This window comes from Ostrinia furnacalis, unplaced genomic scaffold (assembly GCF_004193835.3).
Source record: "Ostrinia furnacalis isolate ACB-3 unplaced genomic scaffold, ASM419383v2 OfSCF0209, whole genome shotgun sequence".
NCBI lineage: Eukaryota > Metazoa > Arthropoda > Insecta > Lepidoptera > Crambidae > Ostrinia > Ostrinia furnacalis.
The window spans coordinates 463898-486028 of record NW_021130448.1 but is presented as its reverse complement, the minus strand read 5'-3'; the positions used below and the strand labels follow the sequence as shown (position 1 = coordinate 486028).

At 40.5% G+C, this 22131-nt stretch overlaps 1 protein-coding gene across 1 annotated transcript in view; it reads right to left on the bottom strand.

Annotated features, from left to right (window-relative positions):
• LOC114356264 (dnaJ homolog subfamily C member 13-like) overlaps positions 1 to 22131 on the bottom strand; it is a 60618-nt gene that overhangs the window by 32679 nt on the left and 5808 nt on the right. The window contains exons 8-14 of the mRNA XM_028309354.1: positions 12081 to 12253; positions 11184 to 11391; positions 10269 to 10424; positions 9442 to 9684; positions 2319 to 2495; positions 648 to 860; positions 24 to 232 (exon numbers count right to left, since the gene is read on the bottom strand). Of these exons, the coding sequence (XP_028165155.1) occupies positions 24 to 232; positions 648 to 860; positions 2319 to 2495; positions 9442 to 9684; positions 10269 to 10424; positions 11184 to 11391; positions 12081 to 12253 (1379 nt within the window). The remainder of the gene's footprint in view (positions 1 to 23; positions 233 to 647; positions 861 to 2318; positions 2496 to 9441; positions 9685 to 10268; positions 10425 to 11183; positions 11392 to 12080; positions 12254 to 22131) is intronic.

The window sequence follows — 22131 nt, the reverse complement described above, 5'->3', positions numbered from 1 at the left end:
CGCTGATTACGGGACGTACTTACGACTTGCGTATCGGGCTGTCGTCGCTGTCTCGCTGTTCCAGCAGTATCCTGAGGTAGTAGTCACCGATCTTGACCTCGTTCTGGAGGCACTGGTAGTGGACTTCCATTTCCGTGTGGTTCCAGGAGGTGAGTGCACCACCCGCGGATTCACGGTCCGACATGAACGCGCGAAGTTCACTCTCTAAAGCGTTGCGGAGTTCTTCGCGAGTCTGTGGAAAGAATACTCATGTAACTACTTTCGAAATGCGGGTTTAATTAAAAATATACTTGGACGTTTTACACTTCACCATCTTGTACCAAACTAAACAAAGAGAATAACATTTTAAGGTTCCTTTGGATCCTACCTACTTCTGTTTGTAGTTTTTTCATAAAAAGGATCAACTTTTAGTGGTGAAAGTAATGAGAGAAATAATCATGTCGGTTTCATTTTTATCTTGGCGAATAATTAAATATCTTTAAATCTACAGCGTAAAGTCAGCGTCAAATACTTCATGACACAAACGAAATAACAAAGTAGCTAGAGTACATATTACTTACTTAACACCAGGTAGGTTGTGTTATCAACTTTTTGGCCACTTTGGGTGTCATGAACTATTTGACGCAGACTGTTTTAAAATAACTCACCGTATGGTTCCATATGAGATTAGGCAGCGCGTGGTCCCGGTGAAACTGGTAGTACAGCAGCGGCCAGTTAGCCGTGCTCTTGAGGCGCTCGCGGCGCCGGCGCAGCACTACAGGGCGTTCTCGGGCCTCGCGTCCTGCCCCTGGAGCCCCAGCCGCCGCAGCGCCACGCCCAGTCCGTTGTGCCCAGTGCTGGAGTGCCAACGCCGCGTAGTGCTGTCATAAACAAACGCTAATATAAAAACTGATGAAAAAAGACTACACAAAAGGGCCAATCGCGTGTATCACGCCCCTCCTGCTACCCCTGCACTCCGCCCAGCCCGTTGTGCCCAGTGTAATAGCCGAGAAGTGTTTTTAATGCAGCGTTGTGCTGTCATTGAAAACACTTCACGTCAAAGCTGATAAAATAATAAGTGACTAGAATATGCGCCGGCGCAGCACTACAGGGCGTTCTGGCGCCTCGCGTCCTGCCCCTGGAGCCCCCGCTGTCCCCGCACCCCGCCCAGTCCGCTGTGCCCAGTGCTGAAGTGCTAACGCCGCGTAGTGCTGTCATAAAGAAACATTTCTTGTCAGATGATCAAAACAAGACGCTAGACTATGCGCCGGCGTGGCGTATACTCCGTTGTGCCCAGTGTTGTAGTGCCAACGTGCTGCCATAAACAAACACCTCATTTCAAAACTGATTAAAAAAGGGACTACACAACGGGCTTAATGCTACCCCGGCACCACGCCCAGTCCGTGGTGCCCAATGCTGAAGTGCTAACGCTGCGTAGTGCTGCCAAAAACAAAAACTTCATGTCAAACTAAACAAGTGACTATAATATTATTATGCGCTGGCGTGGCATCACGGCCCGCTCGAGCGCCTCCCGCTCGCTCAAGCCGATAAAATAATAAGTGACTATAATATGCGCCGGCGCAGCACTACAGGGCGTTCTCGGGCCTCGCGTCCTGCCCCTGGAGCCCCCGTTGCCGCGGCGCCACGCCCAGTCCGTTGTGCCCAATGCTGAAGTGCTAACGCTGCGTAGTGCTGCCATAAACAAACGCTCATATAAAAACTGATGAAAAAAAGACTACACAAAAGGGCCACTCGCGTGTATCACGCCCTTCCTGCTACGCTTGCGCTCCGCCCAGTCCGTTGTGCCCAGTGTAATAGCGCGAGTGCCGCGTAGTGCTGTCATTAAAAACACTTCACGTCAAAGCTGATAAAATAATAAGTGACTAGAATATGCGCGCCGGCGCAGCACTACAGGGCGTTCTCGGGCCTCGCGTCCCGCCCCCGGAGCCCCCGCTGTCCCGGCACCCCGCCCAGTCCGCTGTGCCCAGTGCTGAAGTGCTAACGCCGCGTAGTGCTGTCATAAAGAAACATTTCTTGTCAGATGATCAAAACAAGACGCTAGACTATGCGCCGGCGTGGCGTATACTGCGTTGTGCCCAGTGTTGTAGTGCCAACGTGCTGCCATAAACAAACACCTCATTTCAAAACTGATTAAAAAAGGGACTACACAACGGGCTTAATGCTACCCCGGCACCTCGCCCAGTCCGTTGTGCCCAGTGCTAATTATCTCCCATTCAATCTAAGTACATCATTTTTTCATTTTATTTCATTAGTATCCATAATTTTTTCGTTGCAAAATAGCATCTATCACAACCACAATAAGGGCTCTTTAAACTCACCTCGATATGCTTCTCGACGTACTTGACCTGCCGCTCCAAGGCCTCCCAGTGCGGCGCACGCGCTTTCACCGTCGCCTGCGCAAGCTGCAGGTTGTCTCGTTCTTGCATGCGCTCCTCTTCTAACGCGGCCGCGGGCGGCGCTTCCGCTGACTCCAAGAACGCTAGCAGACCTGATGGCTGGATGGAAATGAGGTAGTTTAGATACACTGTCGTGTATTTTGATATTTGCAAACAAGATTTGTGTTCACATTACTTATTTTGAAAGTTAAAATCTAAGGCTGGGTTGCACCATCTTACTTTAACTTTGACAAACGTCAAAAGCCTGTCAAACTCCATACAAAAAACACCGGTTATCGTCATAGTTACTGTTATAGTTAGTAGTGCAACTCAGCATAAGAGTCAGTTTTGCTACTAAAGTTGTCCATAGGTGAATCCCATAGAGTGCGATGATATTCTTGTTGATACTCTTACGTCGACGTAAAAGGTGACAAGTAGTACTAAACACTTATTTTAGCACTAATGAATGGTGAATTCCATATCCATAACGCATTGCACCGCTGACCATTGATAGCGATGTTTGAAGACTCGGAGGCCCGACGACTGCTAGCGTAGCTGCGTAGCTTGTAGCCAGATGCTTTCCTGATGTTTGTAGTGCGAGCCTAATTGGCACAGGCTTGAACTACAAATATTCAGAAAGCATCTTCAATATGATCCCGTCTTGGGTGAATTATGTACTGCTGCTGAATTAAATCTTCAATGCTTTAGTTATCCAATGTAATCGAAGATTCTGGAGCTTTTAGTCTACCTCTTGTGAACAATATTTTAAAGTTACAAGTTAGATAATTATGTCGATAATTTGACCCGGACACGCTCTAGTGCGTCTCTATAAAATTATAGCTTTGTATTAACAAACCCCTTACACTAAAATACAGTTAACGCATACTCACCCACACTAATATAACAGGAAAACATCAACTCACCATCAGCCTCGTCAGCAGGCTATGCGCCGGCGCATGGTCGACCAACCACAGCGCGACCAAATGCCTCGCAAGATGGCGGTGGTGTAGCCGCGCCGGTGCGTATAGCGCAGCTAACAGATGCCTCGGCAGCGCCGCTTCGGCCAACGCTAGGGCTTGCATGCGAGAACCGACGGTGCCGCCGCCCTCCTCGATTAGGAGACCTACGCCTTAACTATCGCCATGAGGGGTGCTGTTAGAATAACAAACTGAACTCACCATCAGTCTTGTCAGTAGACTATGCGCCGGCGCATGGTCAACCAGCCACAGCGCTAGCAAATGCCTCGCAAGATGGCGGTGGTGTAACCGCGCCGGCGCGTACAATGCAGCTAACAGGGCCCCAAGTCCGCTAATTTACAAATGGCTCAATTGAATCGTAATCGAATCTCAATAGAATTATTTGACACTATTGGTATTCTGCTAATAAAAAAAGACCAATGATTTTCCAATGGCATTCCATTGAACTGCCATTGGACTATTTGGTAGTCTGCTCTTCAATCGTGTTACAATCGTAAATCGATTGTGGGTTAAAATGGTATTCTACCACAGATATATCTGTGTATTCTACTATTATTTGACGTTTGTTTGACATTTGGTCCAATGAACTCTCAATGGCAATTTTGCTATTAGAGTACGATTGAGCAACAATAGGTGTTTCTGTGGTGTTACTTACGATTTCTGTGTTCGTGTTTCGTTTAAAATTAATTATGAGAACATCAGTGGCATGTTTACGCATTTTAGCTTTGACTTATACCCGATAAGTATCGAAGATGGATCGGTGGATGCCCTAAATCAAGATTTACCTGAATCGGAACATTTGTAAAAACATTGCGACTCGGAAAGGCGGAAGTGAGGGTCCTGACGGAGATCATCATCAACATCACTGTTGAACATAGGAAAGGAAATCATTGGGAGAGGCCCCATGATTTCCATAATGACCAGTCAGTAGCAGCCTGCACCCAGCGCCTGCCTGCTGCCTTTACGAGGTCGTCTCTCCACCTTGTCCTACACTGCAACTTTCAGTACCTGGCCTCCACTTCAAAACCTTACTGCCCCATCGGCCGTCAGTTCTGTGTCATCATTTCTTACATACTTTTATTGTTTGGTGTTGGAAATACCTAGGTTATTACTTGATGTTATAGGTTCTATAGATTTTGGATTCCTGGAGTGTAGGCTGCATAGAAGGCACTCATATGGCACTACTCAATATCCTGAGCCTGGTCATACATGAGGAACAATATTATAACAGAAAGGGACATAATTACCTTAATATTACGGTTGTATCTTATAATATGACTTCATCATCATCATTTCAGACATCCACTGTTGAACATAGGCCTCCCCCTTATGTATAATTATGTGACTTATAAAGTCATAGTCATAATGTTTTATTGCATCATGTTGGTTGGTACATAAAATTAGGTCTTAAATACAATACAATCCCGGAAACATGAGCCATGTAAGGGTATCACAACATCTAAATAATTAATTTATTATAGGTAGCTACACTTTATCTTAATTATTTGAATACAATTGCTAATTATCTTTTAAAATTATTGAGATCATAAAATTATTTAATAGGTATAATAAAAAGATTTATTTAAAAGTCATTCTTTTAATTTTCTAACAAAATATTAATTATCTTCTTTAATATTTGTTTTTTTCTTTTTGTTTCTTTCAGTATCTTAATAAACACTTTTAAATTGACATGGTGATATGTGCCTGAGCGTACCAGATGTAATTTTNCATAGGTAGCTACACTTTATCTTAATTATTTGAATACAATTGCCAATTATCTTTTAAAATTATTGATATCATAAAATTGTAAAAGGTTTGGCTATCCTATCGCTGTCTTAGGTTTATTAAAATTTATGTATGCTAGTAATTTCTACTAGTATTTAAGTATATTAATCTGTAAGTCTAGACACTATCATGTCACTACCTTGTTTAATATACCTACCAATCAATTTTGTATATGCATTCTTATAAGATACACCATACAAGAATGCATGGTAAATTCAGTGCGAACTGCTCCTGAATCAAATGTACCTACTATTGCTATTTATTTATATTAACTGGCAGACAGTGGTGACTGAGTTTGTTGCGGCACTTCTTCTCAGAACTTGCCAAAATAATGTTGATCTTGAAGCGCTGGTAGGGTAAAAAGATAATGAGACATGACTCCTCAAGAGAAAAATATTTGACGATTTGTAAGTACTATTAATTAGTTCTTTCTCTCTTTCTTTCGAGTAGTTTAATTCTAAACAAATAAAGAAATTTTGACTTTGACTTTCTTTCTTGAGAATACAAATCATTTTCTTGAGCTTATTCAATGAAGATTTTTTCTAACAAATTTACACTAACATTCCTACATTAGGCTACAATGAGTCAAGTCTCAGAATATTAAGTCTCATAAAATGAGATCTGCGACTGTCCATATATCTGTGATGTTAATAAATTCTATTGCATCTTTTTTGTAATATAAAATTGATTAACTTCTGTAGGTACTGTTACTTCAAAGAATTATCCCATAGTTTAGCCAAGCATTAGCCTAAGCAGGCATAGTAGACACTGGTAGCAGTTATTAGATCCGGTAGCNGTAATTATCCCTGCCCCTGAGCTTCGGGACGTTCAAGGAATAATTTGAAGTCATTTTCCCCGTGCTGTATAAAGACTATTATTACTTTTCACAATTTTAGCGGGACTGGGCCCATAACCTATTAAAACACACGTAGGTTCGGTAACGCACTGACGCTTTATTTTTATAGACCACAGACAATACATGTCATAGATATTATAAGTCAAAGATATTATAACAAAATCGAATAGTGTAAAGGCCAAGTATGTTTAAAATTAAATACTTGTGATGAATAACTTATTTATTTGCATAAGGATTAATATCATGTTTATGAAAAAACCTCCGCAAATAATGCATTAATTTAAAACAGATTTCTTTTTGCATAAAAAGGGTTACTATGAGCCAACCTTAAAAGATAGACATATGCTATCGCGGACTTTTTTTTAGAAATTTTAAAGGGCAACAATTCTGTCGTACATGATTTTTGCGAAACTTTAACCGTTTACGCAGCGTCAGCTCTCAAAAGGAAAAAAATCACTGATTTGAAACATTCTTCATTGGTGCTCCGCTCCTATTGGTCTTAGCGTGATGATATATAGCCTAAAGCCTTCAGGAACTAACGGGCTATCCAACACAAAAAGAATTTTTCAAATCGGTCCAGTAGTTCCTGAGATTAGCGCGTTCAACCAAACAAACAAACAAACAAACTCTTCAGCTTTATAATATTATTAGTATTAGTATAGATATTGCTCATTTGGCATTGTTGCTTATCACATCATATGTTGCTCCCGTAACGATTAAAAACCTCATACCACTTTTTCAGTCGGTAAAAATAAGGCGGTTAGACGGGTAGATAGCACAAAGGCCATGCTGGCTGTGTGATTTTTAGTTTCCTTGTTTCGTTTGTTTCCAATCACATGATTTTTCACATTTTTCTGCATACGTTGATACATATTATAATAACAAAATCTNTGTGATGTTAACAAATTCTATTGCATCTTTTTTGTAATATAAAATTGATTAACTTCTGTAGGTACTATTACCCCAAAGAATTATCCCATAGTTTAGCCAAGCATTAGCATAAGCAGGCATAGTAGACACTGGTAGCAGTTATTAGATCTGTGCAGTTTTTGAACTCCTTGTGAATTTTGAGTCAGTCTATTAGCAATCTATGTGTTTGTATCCAATTAATATTTGAATCTATTTCTATTCTTAATAATAAGCTTATTGCTTCCATAATAGTAATATAAGTGTCTAAGTAGGTAGGTACATGGTACATATAGGTGTTACAACAATGTGATTTATTAGACGAATTTTATACTATTGTTATTAAATGTAATATTTGTATCAAGTGGTTGTTTTTGCCTTTATTTAATTAAGATTTATGTGATTCTGAACATAATATCCTGCGTATGAAGCATTCATTACACATTAAAATCAACATATTAGATTGTTGAATACACACTTATACACTTTTACAGATTACTTCAGACATAAAAAAGTAATTGTGCTTATACCTACTGGTTTAAAATTGTGATTTTCATTCAAAATATCATTAAATTCAAACCTAAATTGAAATTGGCCTAAATAAATTTGATGATTTTCATAACATTGACATGTCAGTTGACAGATGCTTTTTTAATTATTGACTTTGTCCTAAGTAATTACAGCCAATGTGTTAGAAATAAATGGTTTTTAATGACTTTATATCAATTTGTATCGACAAACCACTTCATTTTAATTAGTTTACGTTGTAATTGAATCACAGAAAATAAAAAAACGTATATTTAAAACAAAAGAATAGTTCATTCACTCATTTTGTCCCTTGGTAGATTTTGAAAGGATTTTAATGGCAACACCATTATCTATTCGATTACGATTGCATTACAATTACACTACGACTCCATTGATATTGTATACAAGTTTTAGCAGAATACCAAAGAAGAACGGTCATCTGTGACCCAGGCCCGACAGAAACGAGACATACCTCAGTTTTTTTGTCATGTCTTAATTAGTAAAATTATATATTTTTTATATTCGAAATCTATGTATAACACCAAAATATTATCCTTTGTTTTTGTTCAGGTGTTATACAAAAACTAATACAAAATGCCTATTTATCACCAAAATTGGTAAATGTATGTACCTAAATATCTATTACAGCTGCTATGGAATGTATCTAGGTGACCTGGAGATACAGCCGGATTATACAGGGTGGAAACGATAAGTGATCTCACTCGATTATTTTCTAAACTATACAAGATATCGAAAAACTAGTTACTGATTCTGAAAGTGCTTCACGAGCTCTTTCAAATGGTACCAAATAATAGGTTACAGATTATAGAAGCTGGTAACATAGAATTTTTGGATTTCGTAACTTCTCGTTTCCACCCTGTATAATCCGGCTGTATCTCCAGGTCACCTAGATACATTCCATAGCAGCTGTAATAGACATTTATTTAGGTACATACATTTACCAATTTTGGTGATAAATAGGAATTTTGTATTAATTTTTGTATAACGCCTGAACAAAAACAAAGAATAATATTTTGGTGTTATACATAGATTTCGAATATAAAAAATATATAATTTTACTAATTAAGACATGACAAAAAAACTGAGGTATGTCTCGTTTCTGTCGGGTCTGGGTTTTTTTTGTATGAGGCGTGACCGTTCTTCTTTGTCTCAATCGTAATGGAGTCGTAATTGAATATCAATTGAATAACAATAGCATGTCATTCAATTAAAAATAGCAGACTTGGGGCCCAGATGCCTCGGCAGCGCCGCTTCGGCCAGCGCTAGGACTTGCATTCGAGAGCCGAAGGTGCCGCCGCCCTCCTCGATTACGAGACCTACGCCTTAAACTATCGCCAAGAGAGTTGCTGTTAGAACAACAAACTCAACTCACCATCAGCCTCGTCAGCAGACTATGCGCCGGCGCATGGTCAACCAGCCACAGCGCGACCAAATGCCTCGCAAGATGGCGGTGGTGTAGCCGCGCCGGTGCGTACAGTGCAGCTAACAGATGCCTCGGCAGCGCCGCTTCGGCCAGCGCTAGGGCTTGCATGCGAGAGCCGACGGTGCCGCCGCCCTCCTCGATTACGAGACCTACGCCTTATACTATCGCCATTGACGGGTACTATTCGAACAAACTCAACTTACCATCAGCCTAGTCAACAGGCTATGCGCCGGCGCATGGTCGACCAACCACAGCGCGACCAAATGCCTCGCAAGATGGCGGTGGTGTAGCCGCGCCGGTGCGTATAGCGCAGCTAACAGATGCCTCGGCAGCGCTGCTTCGGCCAGCACTAGGGCTTGCATCCACCTCCTCTATTAGCGCACGTATGTCGAGACCAGCGCCTTATACCATCGCCATGAGGGGTTTATTCTGTTAGAACAACAAACTCGACTCACCATCAGTCAGGGCTTGCATCCGAGAGCCGACGGTGCCGCCGCCCTCCTCGATTAGGAGACCTACGCCTTAACTATCGCCATGAGGGGTGGTGTTAGAACAACAAACTCAACTCACCATCAGTCTCGTAAGCAGGCTATGCGCCGGCGCATGGTCAACCAGCCACAGAGCGACCAAATGCCTCGCAAGATGGCGGTGGTGTAACCGCGCCGGTGCGTACAGCGCAGCTAACAGATGCCTCGGCAGCGCCGCTTCGGCCAACGCTAGGGCTTGCATGCGAGAGCCGACGGTGCCGCCGCCCTCCTCGATTAGTGCTCGCATTACTAGGCCAGCGCCTTTTACTATCGCCATTGAGGGGTGCTGTTGGAACAAGAATAGTACTGGTTGTGAATGACGCGTTTATTGTTCACTAGAATAATCGTTTAAGCATGAGTATGGAAACTAATTATCAGCATTTATTTCATAATTCTTTATCATCAATCTTTCGTTCGTTTCAGTTAGATGACGTCGACAGAGACCTCCCCTAAGGCCAATGAACGGTCCATCGCTGCCCGCATCCAGGATCATCCCGCGACCTTTACCAGATCGTCGGTCCGCCTAGTAGGAGGCCTGCCTAAGCTACGTTTTCCAGCCCGTGGTCGCCACTGCGATCATCCATCAATTTGATTATGTATTTTCATAACGATTGTCACAGGCATGAAGTGACAAATGGTTGCTACTAATACAGTGAGCATATTCAAGGAAAAGAACGCAATTTTTAACGTAAAAAACCTACTAGGAAGGAATATGTTTCTGTTTTCCAAATTATAACGACATGTTTATACGACTTGCTTGGAGCACAATTGTAGTATTTTCTGATCGTTTTCTCTGTTCCGATCAGGTTTTTTCACAACAAAAATAACAATGCTTACAAACAAAATATTTCAGTAAATGAAAGCACCCACCTCAAACAACTTAAACAGCACGCGCCCCTTATTAGCGACCATTTCCAACAGCTGGTCGAATTGCTTCCCGTCCGTGGTCTCGCTGTACGGCACGCACAGAGCGAACGTCAGGAAGTCCAACATGGCCGCCACCACCAGAGCGCCGCTGCCCGATGTCTGGCAAATAGAGCTGGTTAATATGCTGAATAAACGTTTTGTTGCACTTGCGCATCAGCATTAAACGTTGCTTCTTCTCTAAATTGCTCCACATTATTGTCTCAAAACAATAAGGTTTTACCGTGATTACAAATACACAATACATCCGCAGCTAGCAATGAAAATACCATACAGCGTCATCTGTTGGTGCCATTTTGAATCAGAATCAGAATCATCATTTATTTGCTATAAATGTGGTACAGGAGATGGATACAGTTAATGGTTAGGTCTCACAATTAGTCATTTCTGACTTATAATTATTTTAAACTAATGTGTTACATTTTTACTATAAATAAAATTATGACCATGACTCGTGCAAACGAGTTGAAACGTCGGGAGGGTAAATATCTGTTTACCGTTATACAAGTGTTTTTGTTGCAAAATCCCTTGACAGTGATAAAATTTATTGTGAACTTAATAGAACACTCTTAAACATCTTTTTTCAATTAAATTTGAACGACTGAAATTAAAGCTCAATGGGAAGATGGCTGGGAGGATTGCTAGGTATCAGGGCGGAGCGGACTCACCACGTGCTCTGCCCACATGGTCAACAGCCCCTCCAAGAAAGAGGCCGACGACAGCATGCTAGCTTTGTTCAGCTGCTCCTGTCTAAGGTCGGGTTCCTGGTGCATGGGCTGCATCAGTGACGTCACTACACCCGTGCTGCATCCGTGACGTCACTACACCCGCGCTGTAGTGCAATGAAGGAAGCAGACTCACCACATGCTCCGCCCACATGGTCAAGAGCCCCTCCAAGAAAGAGGCAGAAGACAGCATGCTGGCCTTGTTCAGCTGCTCCTGTCTAAGGTCGGGTTCCTGGTGCATGGGCTGCATGAGCGCGCAGACCGCGTCTAAAGCCGCGTGAGAGCAAGCTGGAGAACCGCGGCGTAGTGCTGTGACTACAGCTGTGCCGATCCATTCACGGAACCTGTCAATATTACAAATACAAATAACTAGGTTTCTTGTCAAAAAATTATAAGTTCTAGAATTTTAAGACAAAACTAAGACGAAGAGCAGTCGCCCGGCAAGCGAAAGGTCGTGGGTTCAATTATCGCCTTAGGCAGTTCGATTTTTTCTTTATCTATACTAATATTATAAAGCTGAAGAGTTTGTTTGTTTACTTGAACGCGCTAATCTCAGGAAATACTGGTCCGATTTGAAAAATTATTTCAGTGTTAGAAAACCCATTTATCGAGGAAGGCTATAGGCTATACAACATCACGCTACAAGTAATAGGAGCAGAGCAACAATGAAAAATGTTGTGAAAATGGGTTTTCACGCGTACCTACGAAATCGCGGGCACAGCTAGTTTATAATAAAAAAAAACTAAGACGATCAAATTTAGAACCAGAAGATCAAGAATTTGTATACGTTGGAATATACACACACTACTACACAATTCTGTCTAAGGAGCTGAGCCCGCCTGTGTAGCATATAAAAGTTACCGTGGTAAAAAAAAACAAAAATCGGATTAGTTATGCTTTCTGTCGAGTGGCAAACAAGGTACGTCACATAAGTCACATTCGCACATCATCACTAAACTACAAAAAAAACATAACAACCCAATTGAGAACTTCATCCTTTTGTTGAAGTCGGTTAAAAAGTCATTCAACTCACCCGGGCAGAGCAGTAAATGCAGCGAATCCAACTTTGCTGGCGCACAGCCGTCTCAACGCATGGAACTGCGCTTCCAACTCCCGCGGCGGTAGACTTCCACCAGACGTGGCACTGCTGACCAGAGCAGTTAGGGCTCCGGTAATCAGCTTTTCTTTGTTCTCCGCGAACAGCCTCTGAGGAGAGGAGGTGTGTTGGTATTGTGTGTGATGACGTAACAGTGAGGCACTCTTTTGGTTAATGACAACAACACAAGCGCCAAATGTTGGTAGAAATTGAATAGATTTTTTAATTTTATTTTCAACAGATCAGCTTTGAGAAGCCATTATCAAGCTGTAATCAATGAGGGACTCTTTTTTACTTGTTAACCACAGTTACTGTTTTTTTTCGCTGCGAACTGTTTTGAGAAGCCAATTTTGGATATGTTGATTTATTTGATGTGTTAGCGTAATCAGTGTGGTGCAATCTTTTATGTAATGATTTTAGAACGGCCGGGCGGCCAGACGTCAACTTTCCAAAAAACACAAATAGGTCTCTGCATAGGTAATCTGCATATTTTTACAAAGCAATAAAATGATGGCTATTTACAGAAACTTAAAATCAACTATTACTTGTAATGACTAAAAGTGAAGTGATATGATGTCTATGTTTAGTAATTTTAATAATATTGATGATAAAAATGAGATAAATTTCATATCCCACACCATTTCAAATATTCTGAATAGTTATTCGGTTGATTCTCTAGAAAAGTATAGATCACAGAATAATAAAAATTTCCTTCTAATGATTGAATATCATTTTCAGAAACAATGTGAATTGAAAACCGAGTAAAATAAAATGAAAAGAGTTCATGCAAAAATGTCTTTTAAAGAAAACCTGTCACCAAAATCCAATCACCTCATGCTTTTTTGGATACATTTTTATTATTCTGCAGTGAGTCTTCCAAGACCGATCTAAGTTTACAGAGGGTGGATAGATAATAATAACATGAGGGACTTACGATATCCCACGTAAGAAACAGCCACAACAGGGGGCGAGCCTACAGGGCACACAACATCATGTTACACCCCAGTCGAGAGCAACAAAAAACAAGCAAAACGTGAATTGAAGATGCAAAGCAAATCACAAAAGCAAGCTAGTTTACGTTGGGCTTTCAGTGGCCTAATTCACGTATTTTGACAGTCAAATCTCGCTGACGTTCAGAAGTCGTCCCATTGAAAACCAGTTCTAAATCCGTATTCACAAGGATCACTTTAACAGAACGATTACTCGATAGGATCGCTACTCAGCGATTTGTTGTCATTGACGTTTTGTTACGTCGTCCCATTGAAAAACAGTTCTAAATCCGTATTCATAAGGGTCATTTCGATAGAACGATTACTCGATAGGAACGCATTCAGCGATTTGTTGTCGTTAAAGTTTTGTTACGTGAATAAGGCTACTGATGTNCTTCTCGTAGTGTTGTGTTGCACGACTTGCACGGAGTTGACATGATGACGATGATTGATGTTGAAGTGACGTCACGGATTTGCTCTGCTCAATCGGGGTAGCCAATTTGATTCCATGTCAGATGAAAGCTGGCGGAGGGTGATGCTGGTGATGGAGGTTACGTCTCACATCACGTTGGTTTAGTACGTTTATCTTCGTCGTCGTTCGTCGGCTTTTCGGGGTCGCCAATTTGTGTCATCTTCGTCAGGATCATCAGATCACGTCGGGTTCTTCTTCTGGGTCCGGTTCGTCGTCGGGGTCACCAATTTGTGCCATGTTGGGGGACCGTATGAATTATACAAGAGTTNCACTTATGTTATTGCACGTTACGACGCATTATCCAACAATATCGGAGAACATTTCCTCAGTACGACTGAATCGCGACTAACCTGGCGTCGCGGGCGATGTTCGTTTCTGGGCATATCGCGGAGACACGCGCCACGCCCCCGTTTCACATCTATTCCCTTCTATGATCTGAGGTCTCTGCTATATGTCTGTTTATTAACACGAACTGCGTGACTATTTATACGATATAGATTAAAGGTAAACGACGTCACAGCATCAGCACTATACGTGATAAATGTGCTGACACTGTGAACGTGATCAAGATAAGATATGAAGAGATTTAGTATTGTGCATACCGGCACAAAGCGCATCGCCGTGACGAGCGGTCCCGCAGTCGCCACGGCGGGGTGCGTCGCCGTGATGAGCGGTCGTGCAGTCGCCGTGACGAGCGGTCGCGCAGTCGCCGTGACGAGCGGTCGCGCAGTCGCCACGAGCGGTCGAGTAGCCACCGCAACGAGCCACACGACCAGCGTCATGAGCGGTCGCGCAGTCGCCACGGCGAGGTGCATTNAGTTTTAGTGGGTTAACGATAGGTTTAAATATCGCATTTAGAGTCATGTCATTTGAATTTTGTACATCCTTTATCATTTTTACCTTTCTTTTTACAGCTGCAGCAGATTTTACTATTTGTTCCTTGAGGTTTCGTTCCATTGTTAAGAATTCCGCTTTGTTTGACTTCTCTAATGAAACTGAATGGTTGGTAAAGTTACAGCTATATAAAAAGTTTAGTCCATTATTATGAATGTATCAAACTTCATGCGATAACAGCCTTTGTTTCGTTCACAATCCTTATTGATGACCACATAACTATAAGGTTTACTCCACACAGTTGACCACATCATATACATCATAATTAAAGTTATGTATTAATAAGATATAACTATTTATTGCTATTTTGGTTGATTTATATAGAAATATAAATTAAATACATACCTACATGTTATCTAGTTTGAATGTTTATATTTTGTCCTTTTGATTAAAGTATTTAAAATATGATAAATGTTTTTATATAACCCCCTTTATAGTGATAAAAGTATAATTAACACATCAAGATGCCCGACTATCTGACATTTCAGAAGTGGGATCGAAATTGCAATTTTTTTTCTTTTTCTCCCAAGTTCGCTTATTTTTTTTTTACTAAATGACCGTTTGCTGTGTCGAACGGACGCACTGCGTAAAGGTTTTTGAATTTTTCCAGAAAATGAACCAGCCTCTTGCATCACCACGGGCGCGATCAAATTCGCGTCCGCCTGAGCAGATAGACAGGGCTAGTCCAAGCCCTGTGTTGAAGACACCCGATGTTGGTTCTTACCAACAACGCATCCAGCGTGACAAACTGTCGCGCAGTCACCACGATGAGACGCGTGGTCACCGTGATGAGCGGTCACGCAGTCACCACATCGAGGAGCGCGGTCGCCATGACGGGCGATCGCACAGCCGCCACGACGGGGAGTGCGGTCGCCGTGACATGCGGTCACGCAGTCGCCACGGCGGGGCGCAATGCCGTGACAAGTGGTCGCGCAGTCGCCACGATGAAGCGTGTGCCATGTTGGGGGACCGTATGAATTATACAAGAATTGTTGTTAGTCTCTGCTATATGTCTGTTTATTAACACAAACTGCGTGACTATTTATACGATATAGATTAAAGGTAAATGACGTCACAGCATTAGCACTATACGTGATAAATGTGCTGACACTGTGAACGTGATCAAGATAAGATATGAAGAGATTTAGTATTGTGCATACCGGCACAGTACTCCCCGCCTTTAAATAAGAAAAAATAAAATAATGCGCTAATTACAATAACATACATAAATTATCTACGTTATTACATGGTTCAATGTTCAATCTCTACATACTTACATACAAGAAATATAAATAATGTGCTAATTACATAATACAAATTACAATAACTATCTACGTTATACAANGCCGTGACGAGCGGTCGCGCAGTCGCCGCGAGCGGTCGAGCAGCCACCACAACGAGCCACACGACCAGCGTCATGAGCGGTCGCCCAGTCGCCACGGCGAGGCGCATCGCCGTGACGAGCGGTCGCGCAGTCACCGCAAGCGATCGAGTAGCCGCCGCATCGAGCCACACGACCAGAGTGATGAGCGGTCGCGCAGTCATCGCGACGAGCCACGCCGCCTGCACGCCGACCAGTCGCCTAGTCTTCGAGACGGTGTGTCGACCAGCCAACCAAGTAAGCTCCCTTTTCGTTTAAGCGATAGTGAGTCAATTCCATGTACCTTTACGTTAGATAATATCTCTCAAATAGTACAAGTGCTAAAGTCAATTAATCAGACCGATTCATTGGATAAATTGGGCTCTATGAACAATACGGTACCGGAATTCGATCCCAAGAGAAAGGAACAGACGATGGTCATGTGGTTACATAAAGTCAATGAGTGTGCTAGTATTTACGGTTGGACAGAAAAACAAATAATTCACTTTGCATTACCCAAATTACGTGGCGTCGCTCAGCGATGGTATGAGGGGTTATCTACTGTTCTTTACTCTTGGGACGAATGGCAAAAGAAACTGATTTCTGCATTTCCGTCTGAAGAAAATTACGGCCAAATGCTAAGCGATATGTTAGCTAAGCGAGCGCGATTCGGTGATTCTTTAGAAGAATATTACTATGAGAAAATAGGCCTGCTAAACAGATGCGGTATTGTAGGCACTAAGGCGGTAGAATGCATCCTACATGGCATTGACGATAGGTCCATAAGACTAGGTGCCGAGGCAGTAAAGTTCGATGACCCAGATAAACTTTTATCATACTTACGTAATGCGAGACACGTTAAACCTTCTAATGATCGTAAAGTAGGTAAACTTCCCTTAAATAAAAATCAGGATTCTCAACCCAGACCATTTAACAAACGTTGTTTAAATTGCAAGCAAGAAGGTCACTTACTGGCGCAATGCACGGTTCCCTTAAAAAAATGCGGGAAATGTAGTAAAATTGGCCATGAGACTGAACAATGTTATTCAAAACGACCAATACCAGATAAAACTGTCTTACGGGTAGCTAGTAACGAGATAGAGATGATATCAAACGATTCGGTAGATCTTGGTGCGAATCAAAAATATTTTAAATGTGCTCTAGTTAATGGAATAGCGATACCGGCTTTCATTGACTTCGGTAGCGAGTGCTCAATGATTAAATTAAGTGAGTTCAAAAGATTTAACACCCACTTTACTACGACAGACTTGCCCGTACTGAGAGGATTTGGCAATTCCATGGTAAAAGCCTTAGGAAGCCATAAAGTACAGATTGTAGTCGATGGAGTAGCAGCACACTTAGATCTTGTTATAGTCCCGGATACGGCCATGCATGTTCCCTTGATGATTGGACAAACTTTTACAGAGCAACCACATATAGTCATTAGAAAAACAAGTGACTCTTTGGAAATAACAAGTTTGGAATTACCTTCAACTCCAATCCATAAAGTCAAGTTGTTCTGTAAAAACGTAGTTCAGATTTCAGGCTTAACTATTATCGAAGTTTGTACAGATAATCCAGATTTTAATGGAGAAATATATATTGAAGGAAGTTTACGTCTCAAAAATGATATTCCGTACTCTGTTTCATCCGGGTTATTTAACATAACTAAAGGCCAGGGTCAAATTGTTGCGAGTTGTTCTCCATCATTGAAATTCACATTAGAACAGGGCTTCCTAATTGCTCGTGGACATGTAGCTCATGAAGATGTTACCACTAAAGCTTTGAACGTCATGAATGTATCAGCATACAAATCAAATCCTATTACAATCGCGGATTTGAACATAGATAATGATCTATCCGATGAAGAAGAACAGCAACTCTTAACATTGTTGAATGAGTATCGCGACTGTTTTGCTTTTGAACTCTCTGAGTTAGGTTGTACATCAGTAGAACAAATGAAAATAGTTTTGCAAGACGACCAACCTATAGTCTACCGGCCGTATAGACTTGCCATAAGCGAAAAGGAAAAGGTTCGGGAAATAGTCAGTGAATTACTTGACAATGACATTATACGTCCCTCGACTTCACCTTATGCAAGCCCCATAGTACTTGTACGCAAAAAAACCGGGGAAATTCGCCTTTGCATTGATTATAGGGCTCTAAACAGAAAAACTGTAAAAGAAAAATACCCTATGCCTCTCATTGACGATCAGTTAGACATTTTGGCTGGTAATTCATTTTTCACAACCTTGGACTTGGCATCAGGGTACTACCAGGTGCCTATCCGGGAGGATGACAAGCCCAAAACAGCATTCGTAACACCCGATGGGCATTACGAATTCAATCGAATGCCTTTCGGGCTTGCTAACGCGCCCGCTACTTTTCAACGCCTAATGAATCAAATCTTAGGAAACGCTCGTCACGGTGAGGCACTGGCATATTTAGATGATATCATTATTCCTTCCAAAAGTATTGCAGAAGGCATGTCCCGACTGAAATTTGTATTACAACTGTTTAAAGATGCAGGATTATCGCTAAAACCATCAAAATGTTATTTCTTCAAACGTACAGTTGACTTTTTGGGGTTTGAAGTTTCCGAAAATGGCATTCAGCCTGGTAGTAAAAAGATTGAGGCAATCAAACACTATCCAACACCTCAAAATCAGCACAATATTCGCCAGTTCTTGGGTTTGGCAAGTTTTTTCCGAAGATTTGTGCCTAAATTTTCAATAATAGCAAAACCTTTGACACATCTCTTAAAGAACAATGTCTCATGGGTATGGGGTACTGAACAGGAGGCAGCTTTTAACACATTAAAAAACGAGCTAATACAAAAACCTACGTTAGCACTATATAACCCAAATGCCGAAACGGAATTACATACCGATGCGTCTAAATTCGGAATAGCAGGAATTTTGTTACAAAAGGACAACAATGTTTTACGGCCTGTGGCATATTTTAGTAAGCAAACTACTCCCGAAGAACAAAATTACTCTTCGTATGATTTGGAAACGTTAGCAGTAGTATCCGCACTACAGAAATTTCGAGTATACCTGGTCGGTATCCCTTTTAAGATAGTCACAGATTGTAATTCCCTCAAAGCCACATTCCAAAAGAAGGATATGCTTCCCCGTGTCGCTCGATGGTGGGAACAATTACAGGAATTCAATTTTGTCATCGAATATAGACCCGGCGCGTCAATGCTTCACGTTGACGCATTAAGTCGAAATCCCATTCCATCGACTCTAAATGTTCTCTCTGTAACCGATTATAATTGGCTTACCACCGTACAGAGTGCAGATGACACCGTACAAAGGATAATGGGTATTCTCAAAGATCCCGAGCTCGATAATATGGTCGACATAAAGGCAAACTTCAAAATTAAGAATGGTAAATTGTTTCGTGTAACTCCTGAAGGCGATCGATGGGTCGTGCCAAAAGGTGTTCGCTGGCAAATTGTAAAACAGAGTCACGATGACATTGGCCACTTTGCTTTTGAAAAAACGTTGGAAAAAATAAAGTCTACCTACTGGTTCCCAAAAATGAGACATTTTGTAAGGAAATATGTAAACTCGTGCTTAGAATGTGCGTATTCAAAATCAACAACTGGGAAAAAACCTGGTTTTCTTCATCCAGTGCCAAAAATAGCGGAACCTTTTGACACGATCCACATCGACCACACCGGCCCTTTTATTCGTANGCCTCTAGTCCCAAACTAAGCAAAGCTTGTAATGTAAACAAACATGGCAATGTACCATTCTGCTTGCTTATTGGCCGCTAAGCCAACTCAGTAACCAATGATGGACGATTGTCACTCAACCACAAAGTACCGCGTAAATTAAAAGATATTTTTTAATTAAAAATATTAACCAATAATATTTTTTGTTAGATCAAATATATTTTAAAGTTAAGTTATACATAGATCGAAATGTATTTATTAGGTGATCGATATTAAAAGGCAAACTTGATATAAAAATCATCACATTAACAAAATTAAAGATCAATAACTAAAAAAGAGGATCAAATATTATTTTTGTTTACCAAATATTAAAAGAGTATGTTAAACATAAATATTATGTTACCTTTAATGAAGATCATTCATAATTTATCCGTAGATCAAGTAATATAGACCCAATAATTAATATAAAGATAAAATATAATAAAAAACATCATTTATTTTTAAAAGTGCACATACAAAAAAGATCAATTAGTTTTTAGAGGATCAAATAATATTGTCCCAGGGAAATATGTATATCCTTGTGATAATTGATGCGTTTACTCGATACATTTATCTTAAACCCGTTAGGAATACAAAGTCTCAGACTAGTATAAAGGTCCTCCAAGAATACTTTGGAATTTTCGGAATCCCTCGAAGAATTATTTCTGACAGGGGAACCTCATTCACCAGTGATAATTTCAAACATTTTATGTCTGAAAAGGGAATTAAGCACGTTCTAAACGCCGTTGCCACTCCTAGAGCAAACGGGCAGGTGGAACGATATAACAAAATAATTGTTGACTCACTAACTGCAAAAACTATCGGAGTTAAGGAAAATAAATGGGATGAAATTTTGCCCGAGGTACAGTGGGGTATTAACAACACATTTAACAAAGGCATTAATCGCACACCAGCTGAAGCTTTATTTGGAAAAAGATTAACAGGGTCTAGTGAAGGTAGGATTATCTCTGAATTAGAAACAGATATTACTAAAATTAGTACTGATCAAAGTCTTAGCGAAATTAGAGATGAAATAAGTACACACATTCAAAAGAATCAACGAAAAGACAAAGTCAGGTTTGATAAAAAGCGCACCCAGCCTATAAAGTATCAGGTCGGAGACCTGGTAAGAGTAGAGCGTCAGGTACCTTCCACGGGACATAGTAGAAAGTTAATACCTAAGTTTCAAGGGCCATACCGGATAATCAAAATTCTTGATAACGACCGATTTCAAATTGAGGACACACCTATAACTAAGAAAGGTAACAGACGTTATTCAACAATAGTAGCCGTAGATAAAATCCAGCCATGGTTGAATTTTAATAGACCGCATGATAGCGATAATGAGGTATCGAGTGAATCTGATGAGTCGGACAAAATTTGTAATGAATCAGAATAAATGAATCTTTATTGAAATGGTCTGATTGATTGAATTGGTAAAGTAAGCTAGATTTATATCTTATTTTAAGATCATTTGATAAAGTGTAAAAATAATTATGTATTGGCAAAGGACAGAAGGGTCCTAATGCCACAAAATGGACAAAAGGTCCTATTGCTATAAAAGGGACAGAAGGGTCCTGAAGCGACAAAGGGACAGAAGGGTCCCAATGTCACCAACTGGACAGAAGGGTCCTGATGCGACAAAGGGACAGAAGGGTCCCAATGTCACCAAATGGACAGAAGGGTCCTATTCTGTGAAACATTGTTGTACTAGTAATCAGAGTATAATAAGTAATCATGATGTAAACCTATAAGATGCATGAGGTCATGCCTTTTCTAGGATGGCCGACTGTCAGCGTTTTATGATATTATAGATATTTATTATTGTTGATTATTTATTTTTTTTAAACATTATTTAATTTTAATACTAAAATAATACATATTGCATATTTTACACCGCACGCTTGCTTGTGCAAAACCAGAGATACGCAACCGGTCTCGACCGGAGCGCTTGACTAGTGGTGGGGAGAGTTTATAAATATCGGTGTTGCACAAGCAAGCGGGCATTAGTGTGCCGGCTCTTGGAGAGGACGGACGTCTAAATGTTGTGCTGCCACAATAAATGTAAGTACATGCTGTTATGCTGTTACTATGAGTAATTATTGCTATATTTATTATTTTGATTATCGATAAAAGCTTATATACATCATAATTAAAGTTATGTATTAATAAGATATAACTATTCATTGCTATTTTGGTTGATTTATATAGAAATATAAATTAAATACATACCTACATATTATCTAGTTTGAATGTTTATATTTTGTCCTTTTGATTAAAGTATTTAAAATATGATAAATGTTTTTATATAACCCCTTTATAGTGATAAAAGTATAATTAACACATCAAGATGCCCGACTATCTGACAGATGTATTAACTGTGGATTTTATACTAATTCATTTGATATCTTATTTTGAATGAAATTAAGCCTAGTTTGTTATTGTGAACTCTATATTACAAAAAAAACTTTCTATAAACGAAAAGTATGAAATGAATAGATATTATTAATTTTATGAAAACAAGACAGACAAATATCAGCATTGTGATTTCA